This window comes from Balaenoptera borealis, assembly GCF_965194805.1.
Source record: "Balaenoptera borealis genome assembly, chromosome: 20".
Taxonomy (NCBI): Eukaryota; Metazoa; Chordata; class Mammalia; order Artiodactyla; family Balaenopteridae; genus Balaenoptera; species Balaenoptera borealis.
The window spans coordinates 5,788,885-5,807,354 of NC_138879.1; the positions used below are offsets into that span (position 1 = coordinate 5,788,885).

An 18,470-nucleotide genomic window follows, 5' to 3' on the forward strand; every position below is an offset into this window, starting at 1 on the left:
CCATGGGAACCAGAGACCTGAGTTCTAACCTCTTATGAAAAATCGAAGTGAAATTCACGTAACATAAGGTTTACCACCGTCAAGCCGTACGATTCACTGGCATTCGGTACATTCGCGGCATTGTGCGACCGTCACGTCTTTTCATTCCAAAACATCTTCATCAACACCCCAGGGGAAAACCTGGTACCCACGAAGCAGTCGCTCCTCACTGCTTCCTCCCCAACCTCCCCCCGACCCCTACCCCTGGCAACCACCTGTCCACTTCCTGTCTCCATGGATTGATCCATTCTGGATATTGCATAAAAACGGAATCACACCACATGTGGCTTCTGTGTCTGGCTTCTTTCATTTAGTGTCATGTTTTCGAGGTTGAATGCATCATGTCTTTTCACTTTCTGTATTTCTGATGCTTTGATATCTGGGGCCTTTGCTGACCCTGGGGCGACTGCCCCTCCCAGGACGAGCCAGTTCCTGGAGAGAGTAAGCAGCCTTTCACACCCAGAGTCCACGCCTACACCACCTCCTCTAATGGGCTCTTACACACTGACTCGGACCCATTCTTCCCTGTCCCTAATCACCCCAGGGGCAGGTACCAGACAACTAGGGGCAGCCCCCACCCCCTAGGGCCCCCTGCAATTATTCAGACTAGGCTAAGCCTGCTTGCCCTGCCTCGCTGTTCCTGTGGGAACCACAATAAAGGCTCCTGCCCGCGTCTTCCTGTTTACCTCCTGTCCCTTCTGACTCCTGACCGACCCTGGTGTGTCCCTGTGTGGTCCCCCCTGGCCTGGTGGGTCCCCAATTCTTGGGAACTGTGAATAACAAACTATCTTTTCATGGGCGGCCATCTCCTGATCTGCTGGCCTCATCATACCCGAATAATAACAAACCTACATTTTAAAACAGAGGTTCACTCGTGATATACTGAGTTCTAATCCTAATCCAGCCTCTGACTTACTGTGTGACTGGGGACAAAGCTGGGACCATATTAGAAGACCTTTAGGGGGGCTTCCCTGGTGACGCAGTGGTTAAGAATCCGCCTGCCAATGCAGGGGACAAGGGTTCGAGCCCTGGCCTGGGAAGATCCCACATGCCGCGGAGCAACTAAGCCCGTGAACCACAACTACTGAGCCTGCGCTCTAGAGCCTGCGAGCCACAACTACTGAGCCCACGTGCCACAACTACTGAAGCCCGCGCGCCCAGAGCCCATGCTCTGCAACAAGAGAAGCCACCGCAATGAGAAGCCCGCGCACCACAACGAAGAGTAGCCCCCGCTCGCCGCAACCAGAGAAAGCCCGCGTGCAGCAACAAAGACCCAACGCAGCCAAAAAATAAAAATTAGAAAATTAAAGAAAAAAAAGAAGACCTTTAGGGGCTCCTGGCGCTGAACAAAGTGTCGATGCTCACCTGCGTGTGATCCAAAATAAAAGCAACACTCAGTTATAAAAGAAGCAAGAGAAAAAGATCAACAAAAGTTCTGAATTTTCACACGATGACCGCCCTGAGGCTTTCGGGCAGAAACAGAAAAGAATTAAATTGTCCTTAACACGGTGATACCTTGGTGTCCTTGGCAGGTGCTCTATCTGCCTTTTGGGGAAATCAGCACAGGACTCGGTCTGGGTTGTAAAGTAAAGTAGCGTTGGGCTCCGAACTGTGGAGCTAAAAATACCGTGCACCCCTTCCCCCATCCCAAGCTCCCAGCGATGTTTTGAGAACTAATAAGACAACAGATGGGAAGGCCCTGAGAACTCTCTGGAAGACATGCACTGATTTTAGTGAAGAGTACACTCTCAATGAATATGGTTCAGAAGGCCACGCTCGGGTTGCCTCATCTCTGCCCAGAGAATACATGCTTGGAGGCAGTAAGTTAATTTTATTTAGTAAAATATACGTTGGAAAAACCCCGCACCCCGTGAGCCCAATACAAAGGAGTCTGGGATGATCATCTGTGTTTTGCTTCACAGGTAAAGAAAACGGGGAGTTGACCTTGCCCAAAAGGTCTGAGCTGTGGGAAAGGTAAGGTGCACTTGTTTTCAGGAACTCAAAGTTCTTTATGGCATCTAAACCTTCAAGAGAAATAGGTGCAATGCGAAGAACTAAAATGATACTAACTCTGGAGCAGCCTCTTTGCCAGACAGCAGGAAACGCTGACTTGCATTCTCATATTTAAATTTCACACCTCTGCACTGTAGCTACTACACTACTTGAGTGCTGATGAGAGGGTGCGGGTTTTGCCCAAGGAAATGATGAGTTGGACTTGAACGCAGATCTGCCTGATTTTCCAAAGCCCACGCATGCTCTGAACTCCCATACTCCTGCCTGAAGGTCACGAGACAGGAAGGAGAGCCCCTCTACCCTCCCATGGGGAGTAATTGCTCCCTGGTTGATCTGCTAATTTATGTTCCCTGGCCCCTCCCCTCCTCCTCCCCGCCCTTCCACAGTCCCCACCGCCCCCAGCAGACACCCCCAGGCTGCGATCGTCTTGGCAGGCAGAGCCGGTTGCCCAAGACAATGGAAAGTCCCTCACCGTTCTTCCCCGTGACGCAGAGCGGCACAATACAAGCCCTTTCTTTGCCTACAGCCCAGCTGCCGGCCCAGGAGGGAACAAAGGGGCTTCACAGACTGGAGGGCTTCATAGGCCAGGAGCCCAGGGGAGGGGCGGAGGGGTGGGCACCTGATGCCTGGGGCTGTGGGGAGGCTGGCCCAGGGGCAGGAAAAGTCTGAGCGAGCTGTGGAGGAGGAGGCTGGGGTCCCTCCGGTCCAGGAGCAGTGAGGGTCTGAGAGTATGGGGGGTGAGAGGGGCACCCCACAGTTTTCCCTACAGGTTAGGTCTCTCTGGGAGGGCACCTACCAACTGGCCGGAATCATTCCTAGAGGTTCTAGAACTTCGGCCAGCCCCAGGCCCCAGTCTTGAGGAGAAATCCCCAAATCACCGTGGGCCCGGAGTGAAGGAGTCTCTGGGGTGAGAGGGGGGGGGGCACAGTGAAGTCCTGACTCTGTCCCTTCCCAGGTAGGTACGCTTGGACCCATCACTTAGCCTCTCTCAGCCTCAGTATCCTTGTCTGTAAAATGGGTAGATCCTGCAGTTCACAGGATGAAGTGAGCTAATGTATGAGAGAATAGTGTAAAGGTATTATTAGGGAGAAAGTGAGGGGGGGGGTCTGGGAGAGATGGGGCCTCGAAGCCCCCAGAGGAGGGATCAGAAGGGGGCCACGGGATGGGGGAGGCTGACTCAGTGCTCAGCTGGGAAAGGAAAAGAATGTATGGTTCCTGCTTCCCCACAAAACCCCGACCCCCAAGGATGACTAGTAGGTAGGGAATGGGCCTCCTTGGCCCTCCTGGGGGCCCAGACCAAAGCCCATTCATCCAAATCATCTCCTACCCTCTGTTGAGCACCTACTGTGCGCCAGACACTCCGTGGGGCAGCAATCCCGATGGGGATGGGAAAGCCAGAGGAGGAGGAGCTGGGAGGCCGCGCTGCGGGAGGGGCGTGGGCTACAGTCTGGCCTGCCCCTCCCCCAGCTCTCCAGTGCCAAAGGATGGGGTCTCTGCACGTGCTCCTCTCCGCCTCCACCTCCCAGAACATCTGTTTCTTTTCTGGATGGGGGTGGGGTGAGAAGAGAAGAAAGAAAGCGAGAGGGGACCAGGGGCTCCCATTCCGGCTTTCAACTCTCGCCCGGCCCTCGGTAATTGAATGCAGCTTCCCAGTAACCGGCCCAGCACAAAGAGGGCCTTTCACGGGCAGTCCCTCCAGGCTGCCAGGCAATCAGGTGACTGCTTCAGCTCCCCGGCCTCTTAACAGCAACTCAAAGCCACTCCATCAGCAATCACCAAGGTCTGGGGAGGGGGTGGTGGAGCGCAGACGCCGGGCCTGGCGATGGGAGTGAGCAGGGTGGGGACCAGCGGGAGGGAGGACCCCAGAGAAAGGACGGAGACAAAAGAGAGGGAGCAATGGAAAGCCTTTAGCTTTTCTGCTCCTTTCTAGAAGGAGGGACGGTTGTATCAGACTCAGCAGGCGACAGGGCGGGTGCTGTCCCGGGCTTGGGGACCGGTGTCAAGAGCCCAGGGCGGGGCGGGGTGCCCTTATCTTGTTGAATCTCAAGAATTCTGGCAGGAACGTGTTGCCCCAGATGGCAGGTCACCCTGTGCGGCTCCTCGGGAGACTGGGAGCTGGAGCCCCTCCCCCGCCTGTGGTCCAGGGCTCCCTGCGCGGAGTCTAGCCTGAAGCCTGGATGGGAGTCTGTCACCTTGGATGTTCTCACGATTGAACCAGCCGAGGCCCCTCCTGCAGGGGCTGCAGCCTCCCGGGGGTTAGAGGTGGGGTGGGGCTGGGAGATGCCTCCTTGAGGCACATTTTTCTCCGGGGCTCTGGGCTCCTTACCCCTGCCCGGTGTCACGCAGGGCCCAACCTGTGTGTGGCCACTAACACCACCAGGCCTCCCAGAGGGTTCGTGGGTTAAGTGGTGCCATTCTCGAACAATCCTTAGAGCCACTCCTGGCTCCTAGTAAGGCCTTCGAAAATGTTCACTTTTCTGATTGGGTGCTCAATAAACAGTGTATAAAATCTAATATGGCCTATATATTTCCTTTTTCTCATAGGTTCAATTTCATTACAATGAGCTTAAAGGGGCTGCCCAGACATCACAAAGAACTGAGTATCGATTAGAAGAGACTTGCCATTGGCTTGGAATTCCTTTCCCATGGAGATTTACTTGTGTGCTAACTATGTGATTCTTCTACCCAATCTGGGCTCTGACTTTGAAATGAAGTAGGACAGTGGCCATACTTTCTTCTTAGAAGTTCCATCAAACAAGCCTCAGCCTTTGTGGGTCCCCCTGCCTGGAACCCCCCTCTCCTGTACCCCTTGAGACGCAGCCCCCAGCCCACCCCATGCCCCCTGAAAGGAGCCAGCCCCTCCCTCCTCTGCCTCCACCCACAGCCCTGTTATGGCCTTTCCCACGTTGTATCATGTGTGTTTGTTTATAAGAAACCTCGACTTGGACTTCCCTGGTGGCGCAGTGGTTAAGAATCCACCTGCCAATGCAGGGGACACGGGTTCGAGCCCTGGTCCGGGAAGATCCCACATGCCGCGGAGCAACTAAGCCCGTGCGCCACAACTACTGAGCCTGTGCTCTAGAGCCCACAAGCCACGACGACTGAAGCCTGCAAGCCACAACTACTGAAGCTCGCGCACCTAGAGCCCGTGCTCCGCAACAAGAGAAGCCACCGCAATGAGAAGCCCGCGCACCGCAACTAGAGAAAGCCTGCGTGCAGCAACAAAGACCCAACGCAGCCAAAAATAAATAAATTAAATAAATAAATTTATTAAAAAAAAAAAAAAAAGAAACCTCGACTTTGTGTTTATTACCACATCACAGGAAAATGGCTGGGCAAATTTCCCCCAATTTTGGAGAGTGACTTTTGGGTGGTCTGACTTAGAATACCAGCCAGGCGGCATAGGCAAAATTTACTCTCGGGGACCTGGGCGGGTGGGGACTTCACAAAGACAGCTGGCCTGAGGGGCTGGCTGTGTGGCCGCAGCCCTCAGGGACGTGCCCTTGCAGAAGCTGACACGGGCGGGGCCAACAGCGCATCCACCGTGAGCCCCGAACTGAAAGTCGTGATGGTGGGTGCTGTACGTTCCAGACACCGATGTGCGGTCCAGCTGCTTCTCAGGGGGGCGAGCGAGAAGCACCAGGGGCATCAGAGGGAGGCCAGCTGCCCTGTCTCCAGTCTGTCCCCTCCAGCCCACAGGGAGCCCCTGGGAGGCAGGGCCGCGTCGCCATCACCTCCTGGTCCTCAGAGTGAGTGTTGAGAAGTCACGGTCTGCTTGCCCCCTGCACCTGCTGGAGCGGCCCTCACCGCCCTGGGCAAATGCTGACACCCAGGCCTCCTGAGCTGCTTCGGCGGGAACTCCAGTCTGACCCACAGAGGCACAGAGGAGTGGCCCTGGCTGAACAAGGCATGACCCCACCTGTAGCTGCAGAATCACCGAGCATGCTTCTTGGGGTCCTGCCGGTGACACTTACGGACTCAGGGAGGCGGCTCTTTACCGACAGGTAATGGAAGCAATTCAACTTTTTGTTTTGTTTTGTTTTCTGGGTCACACCACACGGCTTGTGGGATCTTAGTTCCCTGACCAGGGATCGAACCAGGGCCCCAGCAGGGAAAGGGCTGAGTCCTAACCACTGGACCGCCAGGGAATTCTCACCATTTAACAATGCACAACGTACCAGTGCCCTGGGGCTGGGGGCACACAGGTGACTGACGGCTGAACCTCTCAGGGTCCTCCTGGGCCCTTTCATGTCAGAGGACGCTAACACTCCGACAGTAGCCTCCTGGATCCTATACAACCTGCCGTGACCCTAAAGCCAGCGGCCTGGTTTTCCAGAACAATTCTAGAACAAACAGACCCAGGTGATCCTGGCTGCCTTTTCTAGGGCCCCTGTGATGAACCTGGCACTGCACAGGCCCGACTCCATGTCACCTAACGCACTCCGGTAACCGCCCCTTGGACAGACGGTCCTACTGTGCTGTGTGGGTGAGGGCTTGAAGGATCTCCCCCGCCCCCATCCCAGGGTCAGTAAAGGGTGGGCTGGGATTCAAGTCCAGGGTCACACACCAACCACAACTAAGCGCTGCTGATTTTCAAATGACTGTCCCCCTTCAGAGCAGCCTCAGAAGCGGCTGGACAGTCACGCCACTGATCCATTGTCCAAAGCCGCTAGGGTGTCTTTCCTGGGGAAAATTCTAGTGCCTGTAGCACGTTCCTCTGAGTGTCTGTCTTTATCTTTTAAAGACAGGCTGGAGTTTATTTATTTTTTAGAAAATCCAGTTGCTTATCCTCAAGACTGTTTCATCAGCTAGTTCTGAAGGTCTTTCCAGAAAGGTCTGCCATGAGGGCAACATCACCGGCTTCAGGACAGGGGTAGGACCGAGGGGCTGATCTGGGTTCTGACATCCTAAGGCCTGGGTGTAGCATCTGGCTCTACAATCTGGAAGCCTGGGTTTGCGCTTTTGGACCTGAGCCGACTCACTTAAGCTCTCCCAGCCTCAGTTTCCCCATCTGTACAAAAAAGATGACACCAAGGTCTGCCTTGGAGTGTCAGTGTGAAGATGCACCGTGGCGAGGCACTTGGGATGCTGAGTGTGGCCCCGCGGGCGGGGTGGGGGGTGGTTGCCTACCGTCATCAGCGTTACTTTGAAGGGCCTCTTTGAATGTCTGAGATCTGATGCCGGTTATTCCATGAATCTCTGTTTCTGTATCCCGCTAACCGTATACGGTTTTGAGTCTGTTCAACCTGACTACCTTCCCCAGTGACCCTCTCACGCTTTCAACAGATACGCACAGGGAGCCCACATGCCAGTGCCGTGCAGGACTCTGGGGACACAGCAGTGATCAGAACAGTCACGAGTCCCTGCTCTTATGCAACTTAGCTTTCAGAGTACATAAACCCAACTCAACTCAACCCAGCCCCAAATCAAATCCAGAACCATCCCAAACGCTGCAGGTGGAACTCCAGGCCTGGGCTATGGTCCTCGGTTTGGGCATTCTGGAACCAGGAAGCCTCCTTCCTCTAGGGTATGTGCTCCCAGAAGGGGTGGTTGGTTCCAGGTTGCTATGGAAACAGTGTTCAAGTGAAGGGCTTGTTCTGAACAAATGAGACCAGTAGCTAAATGGAGGATTCTGGGTACTCTGCCGCCCTGGGGTAACTTCTGAAGCAGGGTGCTCTCGGGATGGGAATTCTTCTCCCAGCAACCTCTTCAAGGCTGGGGGGCCCTGGCATGGCCTCAGGGACCAGCTCTGTATCCCATGTGAGGGTCCTCCAGACTCTTGCAGGGATGGCCACAGAAAGCTCCGGAGACATCGGGCAGTATCGTCTGCACTCAGGTGGCTTACTCTCTGAAAGGTCGGGGCTCAGTTGATGAGGGTGGGTAATAATGCCCTCTGCAGGTCAAGGGGGGCTGAGCAGAGCAACCCTTCCACCAGGCACCACGCTGCTCTCTCCACAGACAGGAGTGGGGCTCAAGTAGCCCTTTGTTACCACCCCACGGGCACGGGGGATCCCTTTCAAAATTTTTGAATTTTACCTTGGGTACCTACAAGCCAAATGCTCATCACCATCTTTGGGGAGAAAGAAAGAAAAATCATGCTTTAGGAAGCATGGCCTTGTAAGTCCCCAGTACGGATGTGGCTGCAAAGAGCTAAATACTCATAACAAGATGCCACAACCTGAATCATGTGAGTCCCCGTGTAACCCAGGCTAAGCTGGGGTCTCTGTCCCTGCCAGCTCTGAGCTGGGGTGTCAGCTCCAGCCTCCCTGGCTCTGCCAAGCCCAACAGTAACCCTGACTGAACAAAACAGCAGCGAGCAAGAGGCCCCCGGTTCACGGGGCCGCGACTGGATCCCAGGCTTGCTGGCACATCCTGCCCAGCCAGCAGCTCCGCTCCCTGCTGGCACCTCTTCCTTCTCATCCTCTCCCAGGACCGGGCAGAAAGGTCCAGGGCGTGGGACACAGTAGCCTTTTGCTGCCCCTTCCTCGGCAACCGCCAGGCTTGGCCAAGGCCGAGAGGGCTGGGGTAAGAGGCTGTAACATCACTTCGTTGGAATGCACTCAATCCCCTCTCCCTAAAGTCTGGGGCAGGGTCCCCGTGTGGTCACCTAATGGCAGCCTCTCTAAAGCCCTGGATCTCCCAAAGGCACCATCCCCTTTTCAATATTAAGAGCTGGCATTTATGCAATGTAATCTCAGCAACTCCTCCCCACAACCCCATGAGCCCATTCTACAGATAGAGAAACTGAGGGTCCAAGACGTTACTTAGCAAACCCATGACGCCCGTGGCTCCTAGGCAGCCGAGCCAGGATCCAGCTCAGGTCTGAGCCTCCAAAGCGTAACGCTTTAACGGTCTACACCGCTTCCCATCCTTGGGGGTCCAGGGCGCCCAGCCCCCCCTTTCTGGAGCTCATTCTGACCCCGAATAGCTAAGTTCAGTGGTTCGCCGGGCTCTGGCAAAGCAGGGCTGCTGTGTCAACCTCGCTCTCCTCGTCTTCATGCTCCTTTGCAGCCCGGAGCTACTGAGGGACGGAGCACGTGGGGTGACCCTTGCAAATCCAGAGGGCCATGCTCTTGGGGGTTCCAGGGACCCCACTAGCCCAGGGTGCAGACTCTGACCAGAGCTTGGGAGGTGGCAGTTGGCCTACATACACCTTCCGGCTAGTTTCCTGGGGCCCCGTGGTTTTTCCGGCCCGTAAAGGAAAGGAGGGAAGGAAGCGAGGCAGGTTCACACTGTGCGGTGGGCTGCTTCACCTCCCTCCCCGGGGCCCCTGGCCCTCCTGCCCCTCACCTGCGAGTCCGAGATTTCCGAGGGTTTCTCCGTCAGGCTGCTGCTCTCGGCCGGGATGACGTCGTTGTACTTGGTGACGTCCTCGTCGGAGTACTGGAGGCTGCCCGGGCTGGGCCGGGGGGGAGACCTAGAGAGTGGGGGCCGGGGGGGGTAGAGCTGAGACCCGGCCTCGCTCCCAGCGGCCTCCTCCAGCCCGGGAGGCACAGGGGAGCCTGGAGGCCGTCACACCCCTCCGTCTGTGTTCCTCCTTCCCGTGTCTGCCCGTCTGGCAGGCCTGGGCCTTGCAGAGGAGGGCCTTGGGCTGGAGGCCCTGCCTGGGGCTGGGGAAGGCTCCAGGTCTGGAAGGCCTAGGACAAGCCTCCCAAACCAGCTCAGGGAAATGGGGCGGGGGGGCGCTCGGGGAAGGAGAACCTTGACTCTAAGGCCCCAGGCACTGGGAGCGCTTGGCAGTGAATGTTACAAAGCAATTCTGGGCGCCACTGAGACCTCCTGGATCGGAATCTCAGGTGAGGTCTGGACACCTGCCCTGCAGACAAACTCCCCATGTGACTCTTAAACTCACAAAGTGAGCTTCAGAGAGTTAACGCAGAGGATTAGGGAAAAAAGGAGACTCACGGCCTCCCTCCCTCCACATCTGCTCAGAGACCAGCCATACGCTAAGTCACACCCTACCTTGAAAAATCAGCCCTAGAGAAAGTTGTGCTGTTTCCCAGGGGCTTGGCTCTGAGTCATCTGAACAAACAGCCAGGACAGGGCGCCTCGGGCACTCTGCCTGTCGTGGGGTGCATGAGAGGGTGGGGGACAGGATGGGGGCAGGGGAGGCCGGCTGGCAGGCTCCCAGGGGCCCTGGGCAGGTGGCTGGGGTCCCCCATGACTCTGCCCTATTTGTGTCTTCTCAGAATGGGGTGCAAGGGGGCCCTGCCCAGGGCCTGATGCCCCCATGATCTGCCTACCCTGCTCCAGGAAGCGTTTATGGCACCGAGGCCCTGAACCCCAGCTGTCCCGCTTGGGCTGGAGGTGGTTTGCTGCCAAAATGCCACTCCGAGAACAATCTGGTGGCCTGGGACTGTGTCACAAGCAACCCCCCCCCCGCTACCTCCAACCTCTTGTACTATATCTGCATGGATTTTATTCCAATCAACAAAGCTGCATCTTTAAACTACTTAAGAGTAAGATGGCAGAACGAGGAGCAACTTCACGCAGACAAGACAGGCACAAGAGGACACGGGCAGCAGGGAGAAAACGGGGTGCCAGGCTAATGCAGTCTTGGCGACATGCAGGGTGAGTGGGCGCTGATGTGTCACTGTGGTTGGGTCAGGCCCCCGGAGCCCGGGGCTGGTTTGGGGGGCACGGACTTCTGTGTATACACAGTGGGGTAGGGGCCGCAGTGTGTGGACACCGGGGGCGTGAGAGGCAGGCGAGGCCAGGCTGTGGGTGAAACGTCCTCTTGTTCCACGTGGCAGGGCCCCAGAGCCAGCCTGGCTGGCCACTGCGGCCTCAAACGGCTCTTTCTTTGGAAAGCTGGCTTTGGCAGGGGATGAGAGCGGGGCTGGCCGGCCTGCACGGCCCTCCCGCTGTCCTCCTGCTGGACACACACGTCGCCTCTTCCTTCCAGGACCAGACAGAGGGAAGCTTTGTGAGCTGTGCCCGGGAGAAGCAAATCCCCCCACTCCCGCGGGCACCTCCAAGGAGCCGGGAATATTAACAGGGCCGAGGCTGGAGAGAGGCGCCCCTGGGCCGCAGCCCCAATCCCTCCCGTGCTCCCGGGAGCCTGACACTGCCAGGTCAATCAGGTGAGGCTCACACGAGCCAAGGCAGCTGCCCCTGGCCTTGGATACAGGCAGCCTGGCCCGCCACAGCGAGTGGGGCTTGGAGGGGCCTGGGGCTGGAGAGGTGTCAGGAGGAGACAGGAGCTGGACAGCCTAGACCTTCCCTGGTTGGCTGCTCTCAAGATGCTGCCCTTTGAGGATGTGGCGGAAGCCTGTGGACTTGGGGGACGGGTGGGGGAAACTGTCTACAACTACAGCAGGTACGAGTAGGTACCCGGGGGAGAGGGCGTCCACACTCTGACGGCCCTCTCTTTCCAGAAGGAGGACAAGTTAAGCAGTCATGGGGGGACTCCTGCCTGGCCCACCTTCGCTGGGCGCATCTCACCTTTAGGGCCAGTAACTATCACGGCTTCAGGCCTATACTAGGAGCAGCTGGCCCCCAACAGCAGTCGGTGGTTTGCAGAATTGTGCAAGTGATTTGTATTCTGCTGTGTTTGGCACAAACCCTGTGTACCCACCTCCTCGTGACCTTCTCCCCAGCCCCTGTGGAGCTGCCTGGGCCCGGCTCTGTCTTCCTCGTGACCATTCCCAGTGGATGCCGCTCCAGGACAGGACCCTGACTGCTCTGTGGCCCTCCCAGGAGTCCCCCAGTCCCTCGGCACAGCTGGCCCCCAAACCTCCATCCCCCGGTCCCCCACGCAGAGAGCCCACTACCTGGTATACAGGCCGTTCTTTCGGCAGAAGGAGTTCTTGACTGAGAGCCGCCGGTTGTTGAGTTCTAGGGCAGGAAAACTGCTTTCATCCAAGCTCATCATCTCCCCATGGCCCAGGGCACCAGACTTGGCACTGTTCCCTGGGAAGGGAGAGGGTGGGGACTGACATGCATCACTCACTCCATCCCTTTAGACCAGGAGGCCTCCCCGTCTCCCCCATGGCTGGGCTGCCCTCCTTCTCTTGTTAGGGTCGAAACCAAAATAGGAGATGGAGATTGCGGGTAGGAACCCTAGGCTGCCACCCCCGCCCCTGGCCCAAATCAGAGCAAGTGCATTTCCAGGAGAGGGAAGACGCCGCCCTTGTCAAGAGGGAGGGAGCCACGTGAAAGTCCCGTCCAGCCAGCAGGGCTCGGGGCCAGCTCACCCGAGTCTGTCTTCTTGGCGTACTTCTTGCTCTGGCCTCGGATGACGAGCACAAAGACCAGCAACAGGATGAAGATGAGGCCGACAAGCGCGATGACCACCAGGAACCACCACTCCTCGTAGAAGGGGTTGGCTTTCTGGGCTGCAGCGTGGAGCGGGTGTCAGGTCCCGGACCGCTCAGCTCCGTCCTGCCTCCCAACCTCCTGCCCCAGCTGGGACCCTACCACCTGCTCTCACACGCTACGGGTAGCTGGGTCTGTGCACTCTAAGGTTGGTAGGGACGGTTTCATCTCAAGGGCCAGCTCTGACCGATCAGTAAAGTGCTGCCTGGAGGGCTGTTTTGAGAAAAGTTCTGAGGTCGGTTCTAGACTCCCTAGGAAAGAGTGCTGGGATTGATTAGTGATGTCTGCTAAAGACACAGAAGGGAGGACCGGCAGCGTGTTTGCTATCTTTCCTTTCTTATTTTTTCTTGCCACCCGTGGCCCAGGGGCTACCTTGACAGACAGACACCAGTGTGGTTGGAAAGGTGATTGCCTGGCCTGTGATGGGCCTGGGAGAGTTTCTCCCAAGGTTCAGTTGTGACAGAAATCTTTTTCTGGTAGCAGAAGGCAGGGGGAGCTGGGAGGGTGGACATGAGTGGGTCTTCAGAAAGCCTCCTCCAGGGAGACTCCCCTTCCTCCAAAGCCCCCAGTACTGTGCTCCCTGCACCCGGCCGGTACTAATCCATGCTGCTGCCTGACGGGGGCTGGCTCTTCTGTTTCATTCTTGAAGTGTTTACTTCCCATGATTTGTTTCTATCAGGGCAAGGGTGAAACTTGCCTGGTGAGTAGACATTTTGAGTTATTATTCCTGCCTTGAGGGAAGAGGCCTCGGTATTAAAAGTGGTTAGTGGTTAGATTTGGGGTCATGGGTTTCGATACTGGCATCCGCTGTGAGCTCGGAGACAACGGGAAGAGAAGGGCAAGGAGGAAGGGGAGCGATGGAGTCCTGCCCCACCGGGGAGCTGCTTGCTCAGGCCTGTGCTTCACAGGCTGCTGGCTCTGTTTTGGGGGGAGGTTTCCATGGAAACACGCAGTTTATGGCCTGGTGCCCTTGAATCTCCTGGGTGATAAGCTCAGGGAGACTCTCATCTTGGTCCCGCTGATTCATCCTCAAGCCCACTGGGCCCCCTGCCCAGGGCTTCTGGAGTCCTTGAAAAGGAACCCAAAAGACCCCTGGCCCCCAGCTCCTTCCAGAGTCGAAGGCTGACTCAGGCCCTGGCCCAGGGCTCTCTGCCTCAGAGAACTGAAGCGGTCCCCACCCCAGTCTTCTGGGGCTGCTACCTCTCCTCCTTCATCCCTGCCCCAGACTCCACCACAAGGCTCTTCAGTGGGGCGCCCTCACCCCTCACCCGCAGCCCAGTACCTGGCACAGACTGGGAGGGGCTGCTGGGGGTGCCAAAGCCGTAGTCGTTGACAGCGATGACCCGGAAGTCATAGCTCACGCCTGGCTTGAGGATGTCCATGCTGAACGTGTAGGACGTCACCTCCTTGGGGATGTCTTTGATGAGGATGTCCCAGAGCCCCTCGTCTGCAGGGGCACAGAGACGGAGGTGCCCGTGAGGAGGGGCCCTGCCCGACCCTAACTGGTGCTCCCTGATGCTGGGGCCTTTTGGGTCTGCCCCTTCGACACTGAATCTCCCGTGCGTGGCACCTAGTAGGTCCTCAGGAGACATTTAAACAAAAGTATCTGACCTTTTTATTCTTTCTTTCCCTCTCTCTCTCTCTCTCTCTATCTGTCTAGGCTGCACCACACAGCTTGTGGGATCTTAGTTCCGTGACCAGGGACTGAATCCAGGCCCTGGCAGTGAGAGCGCCGAGTCCTAACCACTGCACCGCCAGGGAACTCCCTCTTTTTAATTAAAATGTCTGTAAAACGTTAAAAAATGTATAATAAAAAAAAATGTATAATAGGCAGAAACTCCTTTAACACCCGACCCAGTATCACCATCCAGAGAAGGAGCCTCACCATTGCAGCACTTTGTGCAGAAGAAATCTACCGATCCGTTTCCCTGTCAGTAAAACATGCTGGTCTGGGCTTCCCTGGTGGCGCAGTGGTTGAGAATCTGCCTGCCAATGCAGGGGACACGGGTTCGAGCCCTGGTCTGGGAAGATCCCACATGCCGCGGAGCAACTAGGCCCGTGAGCCACAACTACCGAGCCTGCGCGTCTGGAGCCTGTGCTCCTCAACAAGAGAGGCCGCGATAGTGAGAGGCCCGCGCACCGCGATGAGGAGTGGCCCCCGCTTGCCGCAACTGGAGAAAGCCCACGCACAGAAACGAAGACCCAACACAGCCAAAACTAAATAAATAAATAAATAATTAAAAAAACAAAAACCAAAAAAAACCCATGCTGGTCAGCATGCTTTTAAGAGGCTGCCTAATATGTTATCATAGGGGTAGACCTTCCTTAACTTAAACCAGGCCCCTATTTTTCTGATCCCCCTTTCTATTCAAAACACCCACAGTAATGGCATCAGACAAAAAGAATAGGACTTTTTAACAATCGCTGGAGGAGGGACGGGGGCTGCCTGTGAGGTTCTGGTCAAGTTGCCTGGATGTGACGGGGCTCCGTCTGGGCGCAGAGATCTGAGGAGAGTGAGGGACCAGTGAGGGCTGGGGGGGACTCCGTCCGCTCTCCCCTTATACCCCCGTCCTTTGAGCTCCTGACTTAACCTTCAGGCCTGTCCCCCTTTGTCTGTGGCTCACTGGGCCTTGTCCTCTTGGGACATAATTTATTTCCACCTGCTTCAAAAGGAATAAGCGCGCTGCCCATGCAAGAGAAGAGGCCAGCGGCATCCCTCAGGGCCCAGTGGCAACCTCCACAGATGCTCTGTGTGGGGCCCACGGGGCTGGCTTGGCCTGGGAAAGAGGCTGAGTCCCCCTCCTGCTTGCATGAGTGCAGGGCTGATTCAGCAACCAAAGTGTCAAGCCACTTGGGCCCTGGACGGGACCCGTTTTCACATGGACCAGGGGTCCAGAGGTCTCAGAAGGGCCTTGGTGGGCTGAGCGCCCAGGTCTTCCATCCTGAGCAGCCGGCGGGTCACCCAGGCTGCCGCTGCCCTGGACCAGCTCCCACGGCACGTCCTCCACTCCTCCGGCTTCACTGTCCTTCCTTGTCTGCTTCTCAACTCCTTGGCGTAAGAGCCGTCTTTCTGGCCCACAGGCTGCTCCCAGCTTGGCCATTCCCTGGGGTGGACGGATTTTGTTTCCTTCCCCACACTATTTTTTACAGATCCACCCAAGTCAGGAACCCCGGTGGCGTGGCCGTAACTCCATCACCATTTCTGAATGTTGGACCACGAGTGCGGTGGCACCTGTGGAGGCCACCGTCCTGCCGTCCCGTCTGGGTCCCTCTGCTTGAAAGGCAGTCGTGGCGGCCCGTCTGCGTTCTGCTCTCCTTAGAAGGCTCCAGGGTCCTGAGCCTTGGCCTCATTTTCCCTCTTAATGATTCGTTTTTGGTTGCCTGCCTCATACACATCACATCTTTTTGTTGACTGTCTCTTTTCCTCCTGCTAGGCTGTGAAATTCCTCCAGGGCAGGGATCTGCCTAATCTGTCTTTGTAGCCCAGCACCCAGCACAGGCATACTTGAAGTGTTTTTGAATCAGTGAGTGCAAATCTTTCTTCCCTGGCCTTTCCATAGCATCATGAAACATAGGCCCCAATTTCAGTACTGCCCCGAAATACAAGTATCGGGGTGCAAATCCATTTTCCTCCTGTGACTTTGAAGTCTCTCATTCACCCTTGATGACAGGCACGGTGATGATAACAATGATGAAGATCAAACAGTGACACTCACTCCTCATCAAGCATCCTGGTTCCAAGGGCTTTACTGGCAGCAACGGTGAGAAGGAGGAACACTTGTACCCATGTTACAGATGAGGAAACTGAGGCTTGGAGACAGCTGAGCTCATCCTCCCAAGGTCATAGTGGCAGCGCCGGTGCTTCAGCCTTGAGATGTCTGATTCGTCCCAGCACTGAACTCCCACCCAGTGCCAAGGATGGTGCAGACCATCATCAGCGTTTCCGGGTGGGCTCGGCCAGGACCCCACTGCCTCCCAGAAGCTGGGGGTTCCGGCCTGCTGTCTGACCCTCCTTGTTCCTCCCCACACAGGAGCAAAGGTGGAGCCGGGGCGACGGGGCCAGGCCAGAAGCTGCGGGAACATCATGCTGTGTCTCTGGCCTACAGCCCTGGGAGTTGGCCCGAAAGAATCCCTCCCTGGTCTGCAGTGTCTGGCTTCTCATGTTTAGTTGGTTCTGCCCAGGAGGAAGCACAGGCGATGCAGGTAGAGCCAAGGACGCGAGCGATTCCATCCTGAGGAGGACGTACAGCCAGGGGGAGAAGCACGGCATTCCTCTCGTGCGCCATCCTCTCCTCACCACCGTCCATCCCCGTCACCGGCTCTCGGGTACCACTCCGGACCCCCGCCCTTCAGGGGGTCCTGGCTTGATCCTTCCTCGGACAATCAGTCCTTGACCCCAACTGTGTGGGCCGAGTCGCGGCCCCCAAACCTGGAACACCAGGTCCCCTGCCGGGCCTCCCAGGGAACGCTGGAAAATCCACAGGGCTGAAGTCCAGGGCCAACATTCCATAGCCTGGCGCCCCGGCAGGCCAGCTTGGATGGAAAAAACAGGCACAGGCCCTGGTTGAGAGAAGCACGAGGAGGTCTCCCAGCCAAGTCAGCAGCTGGCCCTGGAAGGCCAGGGAGGGACCATCTGGAGAGGGGAGGGAGCCAAGGCTGCGTGTATCTTCCGGCTACACGTTGGATCTGAGCTGCTGGATGTAATAGCTATTTGTGACTGCAGTTATTAGCCCAAGATTAAGGCAATGACAAGGTGGTAGCGGCTTCCCGGAACCGCTGGAACGAACTATTTGCTATTGAGATGTTTAGCGCTCAGCTACCCCGCGGTATTAACCACGTCGCCGGGATGTGCCCGCACCCCATTGGAAGTATTAGCTACTGAGCTGCCGGCTTCCCATTCCGATTAGTATTTGCTATTCGTGCTGCAGCAACAGTCTTTTTGTTTGTTTCTCAACCTCGATGACCTAATCACAGATCCACGGAATACCGAGAACAAGCCTCCAGCCTGCGCTGACTCTGGCGCCTCTGATTAACTCAGAAACCTAGCAACGGAGGGCGCTGGCCGAGGCCGGGAGCTCCTGGGGGTAAGGGGAGCCGGAGAAGCAGGAGCCGGTGTCACGGTGTCACCGCGACCGTAAAACAGGAGCTCGGAGGACAGCCCCCTGCAGCGACTTATCAACCGCACATCTCCTGATGGCTTTGGAAGTCCTTGTGATTCGATTTCAGGCTTGAGAGGAGAGACTGGGACATGACAGGAACTGCAGTGACAGCCACGATAGCGGGGACGGGCCTCAAAGAGGCAGCTGGGTCTCCAGGGGACAGCCAGCCTCCTTGTGGAGCTCTCGTCAGCGGGGTCGTGTGGAGGACGTGGGTGCTTAGCCGACGGGAGCCCAAATCTTTGTTCTCTGGCTTCTTGGATGACCCCTACATGAGTCGGTCCTCACCTGGTGACAAGCGCTGTTCTCCGGGGCCTCCTGGGTTTTCCTTAACTAAGGGTGCAAGTCCCCGTTTCCCACTCGTCGTCACAGGGCCACCTCTAGCTTCTCCTGGGGGAGCACAAGCCCCTTCTCACGCGACGACATCAGCGCCCCAAGTGGAGGGACTCTGCTCCCGAGGGCGAGCCGGCTCAGGCCGGGCGGGACATACCTGAAGGTCTGGCCTCTATGACGTAGCGGGTGATGGGGCCTTTGCCGGGGTCTCCGCTGGACCAGTGGATGGCAACGGCCGAGCTGTACCGCACGATGATGGGCACTCCGGGCGGTCCGGGGGCACCTGCGAACGGCACACAGTGGGTGAGAGGAGGCGTGGGAGCCGGAACAGGCGCCCAGCCTGTCTTCCTGAGCTCCAGCAGGAGGTGCTGGACGCCAAAACCAACCTCGGCCAGGGGCTCCAGACACCTGCACGTGCCGAGGCCCAAGGAGTGCATCTTGGCCAGGCCTGCTGGATCTGACTTATCCTCTGCCAGGTCACCCACAGCCCCTGCACTCCAGGAGAGGTATATGTGATGATGGCAGAAAGGTTCCCAGCTGCGTTTGCTGTAAGGCCAGGCCAGAGAGGAGGCCAGGGCTGCAGGAGGATCTGGAGCCTTTGCGTCCAACAGG

General features: G+C 57.0%; 1 protein-coding gene across 2 annotated transcripts in view; it reads right to left on the bottom strand.

The window, feature by feature from the left end:
* The window catches only part of SDK2 (sidekick cell adhesion molecule 2), a 266,979-nt gene that overhangs the window by 4,418 nt on the left and 244,091 nt on the right, over window positions 1-18,470 (bottom strand). For both annotated transcript variants that reach the window (XM_082371682.1, XM_082371681.1), the window contains 5 exons: window positions 18,016-18,141; window positions 13,652-13,816; window positions 12,249-12,389; window positions 11,826-11,964; window positions 9,343-9,469 (listed from right to left, as the gene is read on the bottom strand). In XM_082371682.1, coding sequence (XP_082227808.1) covers window positions 9,343-9,469; window positions 11,826-11,964; window positions 12,249-12,389; window positions 13,652-13,816; window positions 18,016-18,141 — 698 coding nt within the window. The remainder of the gene's footprint in view (window positions 1-9,342; window positions 9,470-11,825; window positions 11,965-12,248; window positions 12,390-13,651; window positions 13,817-18,015; window positions 18,142-18,470) is intronic.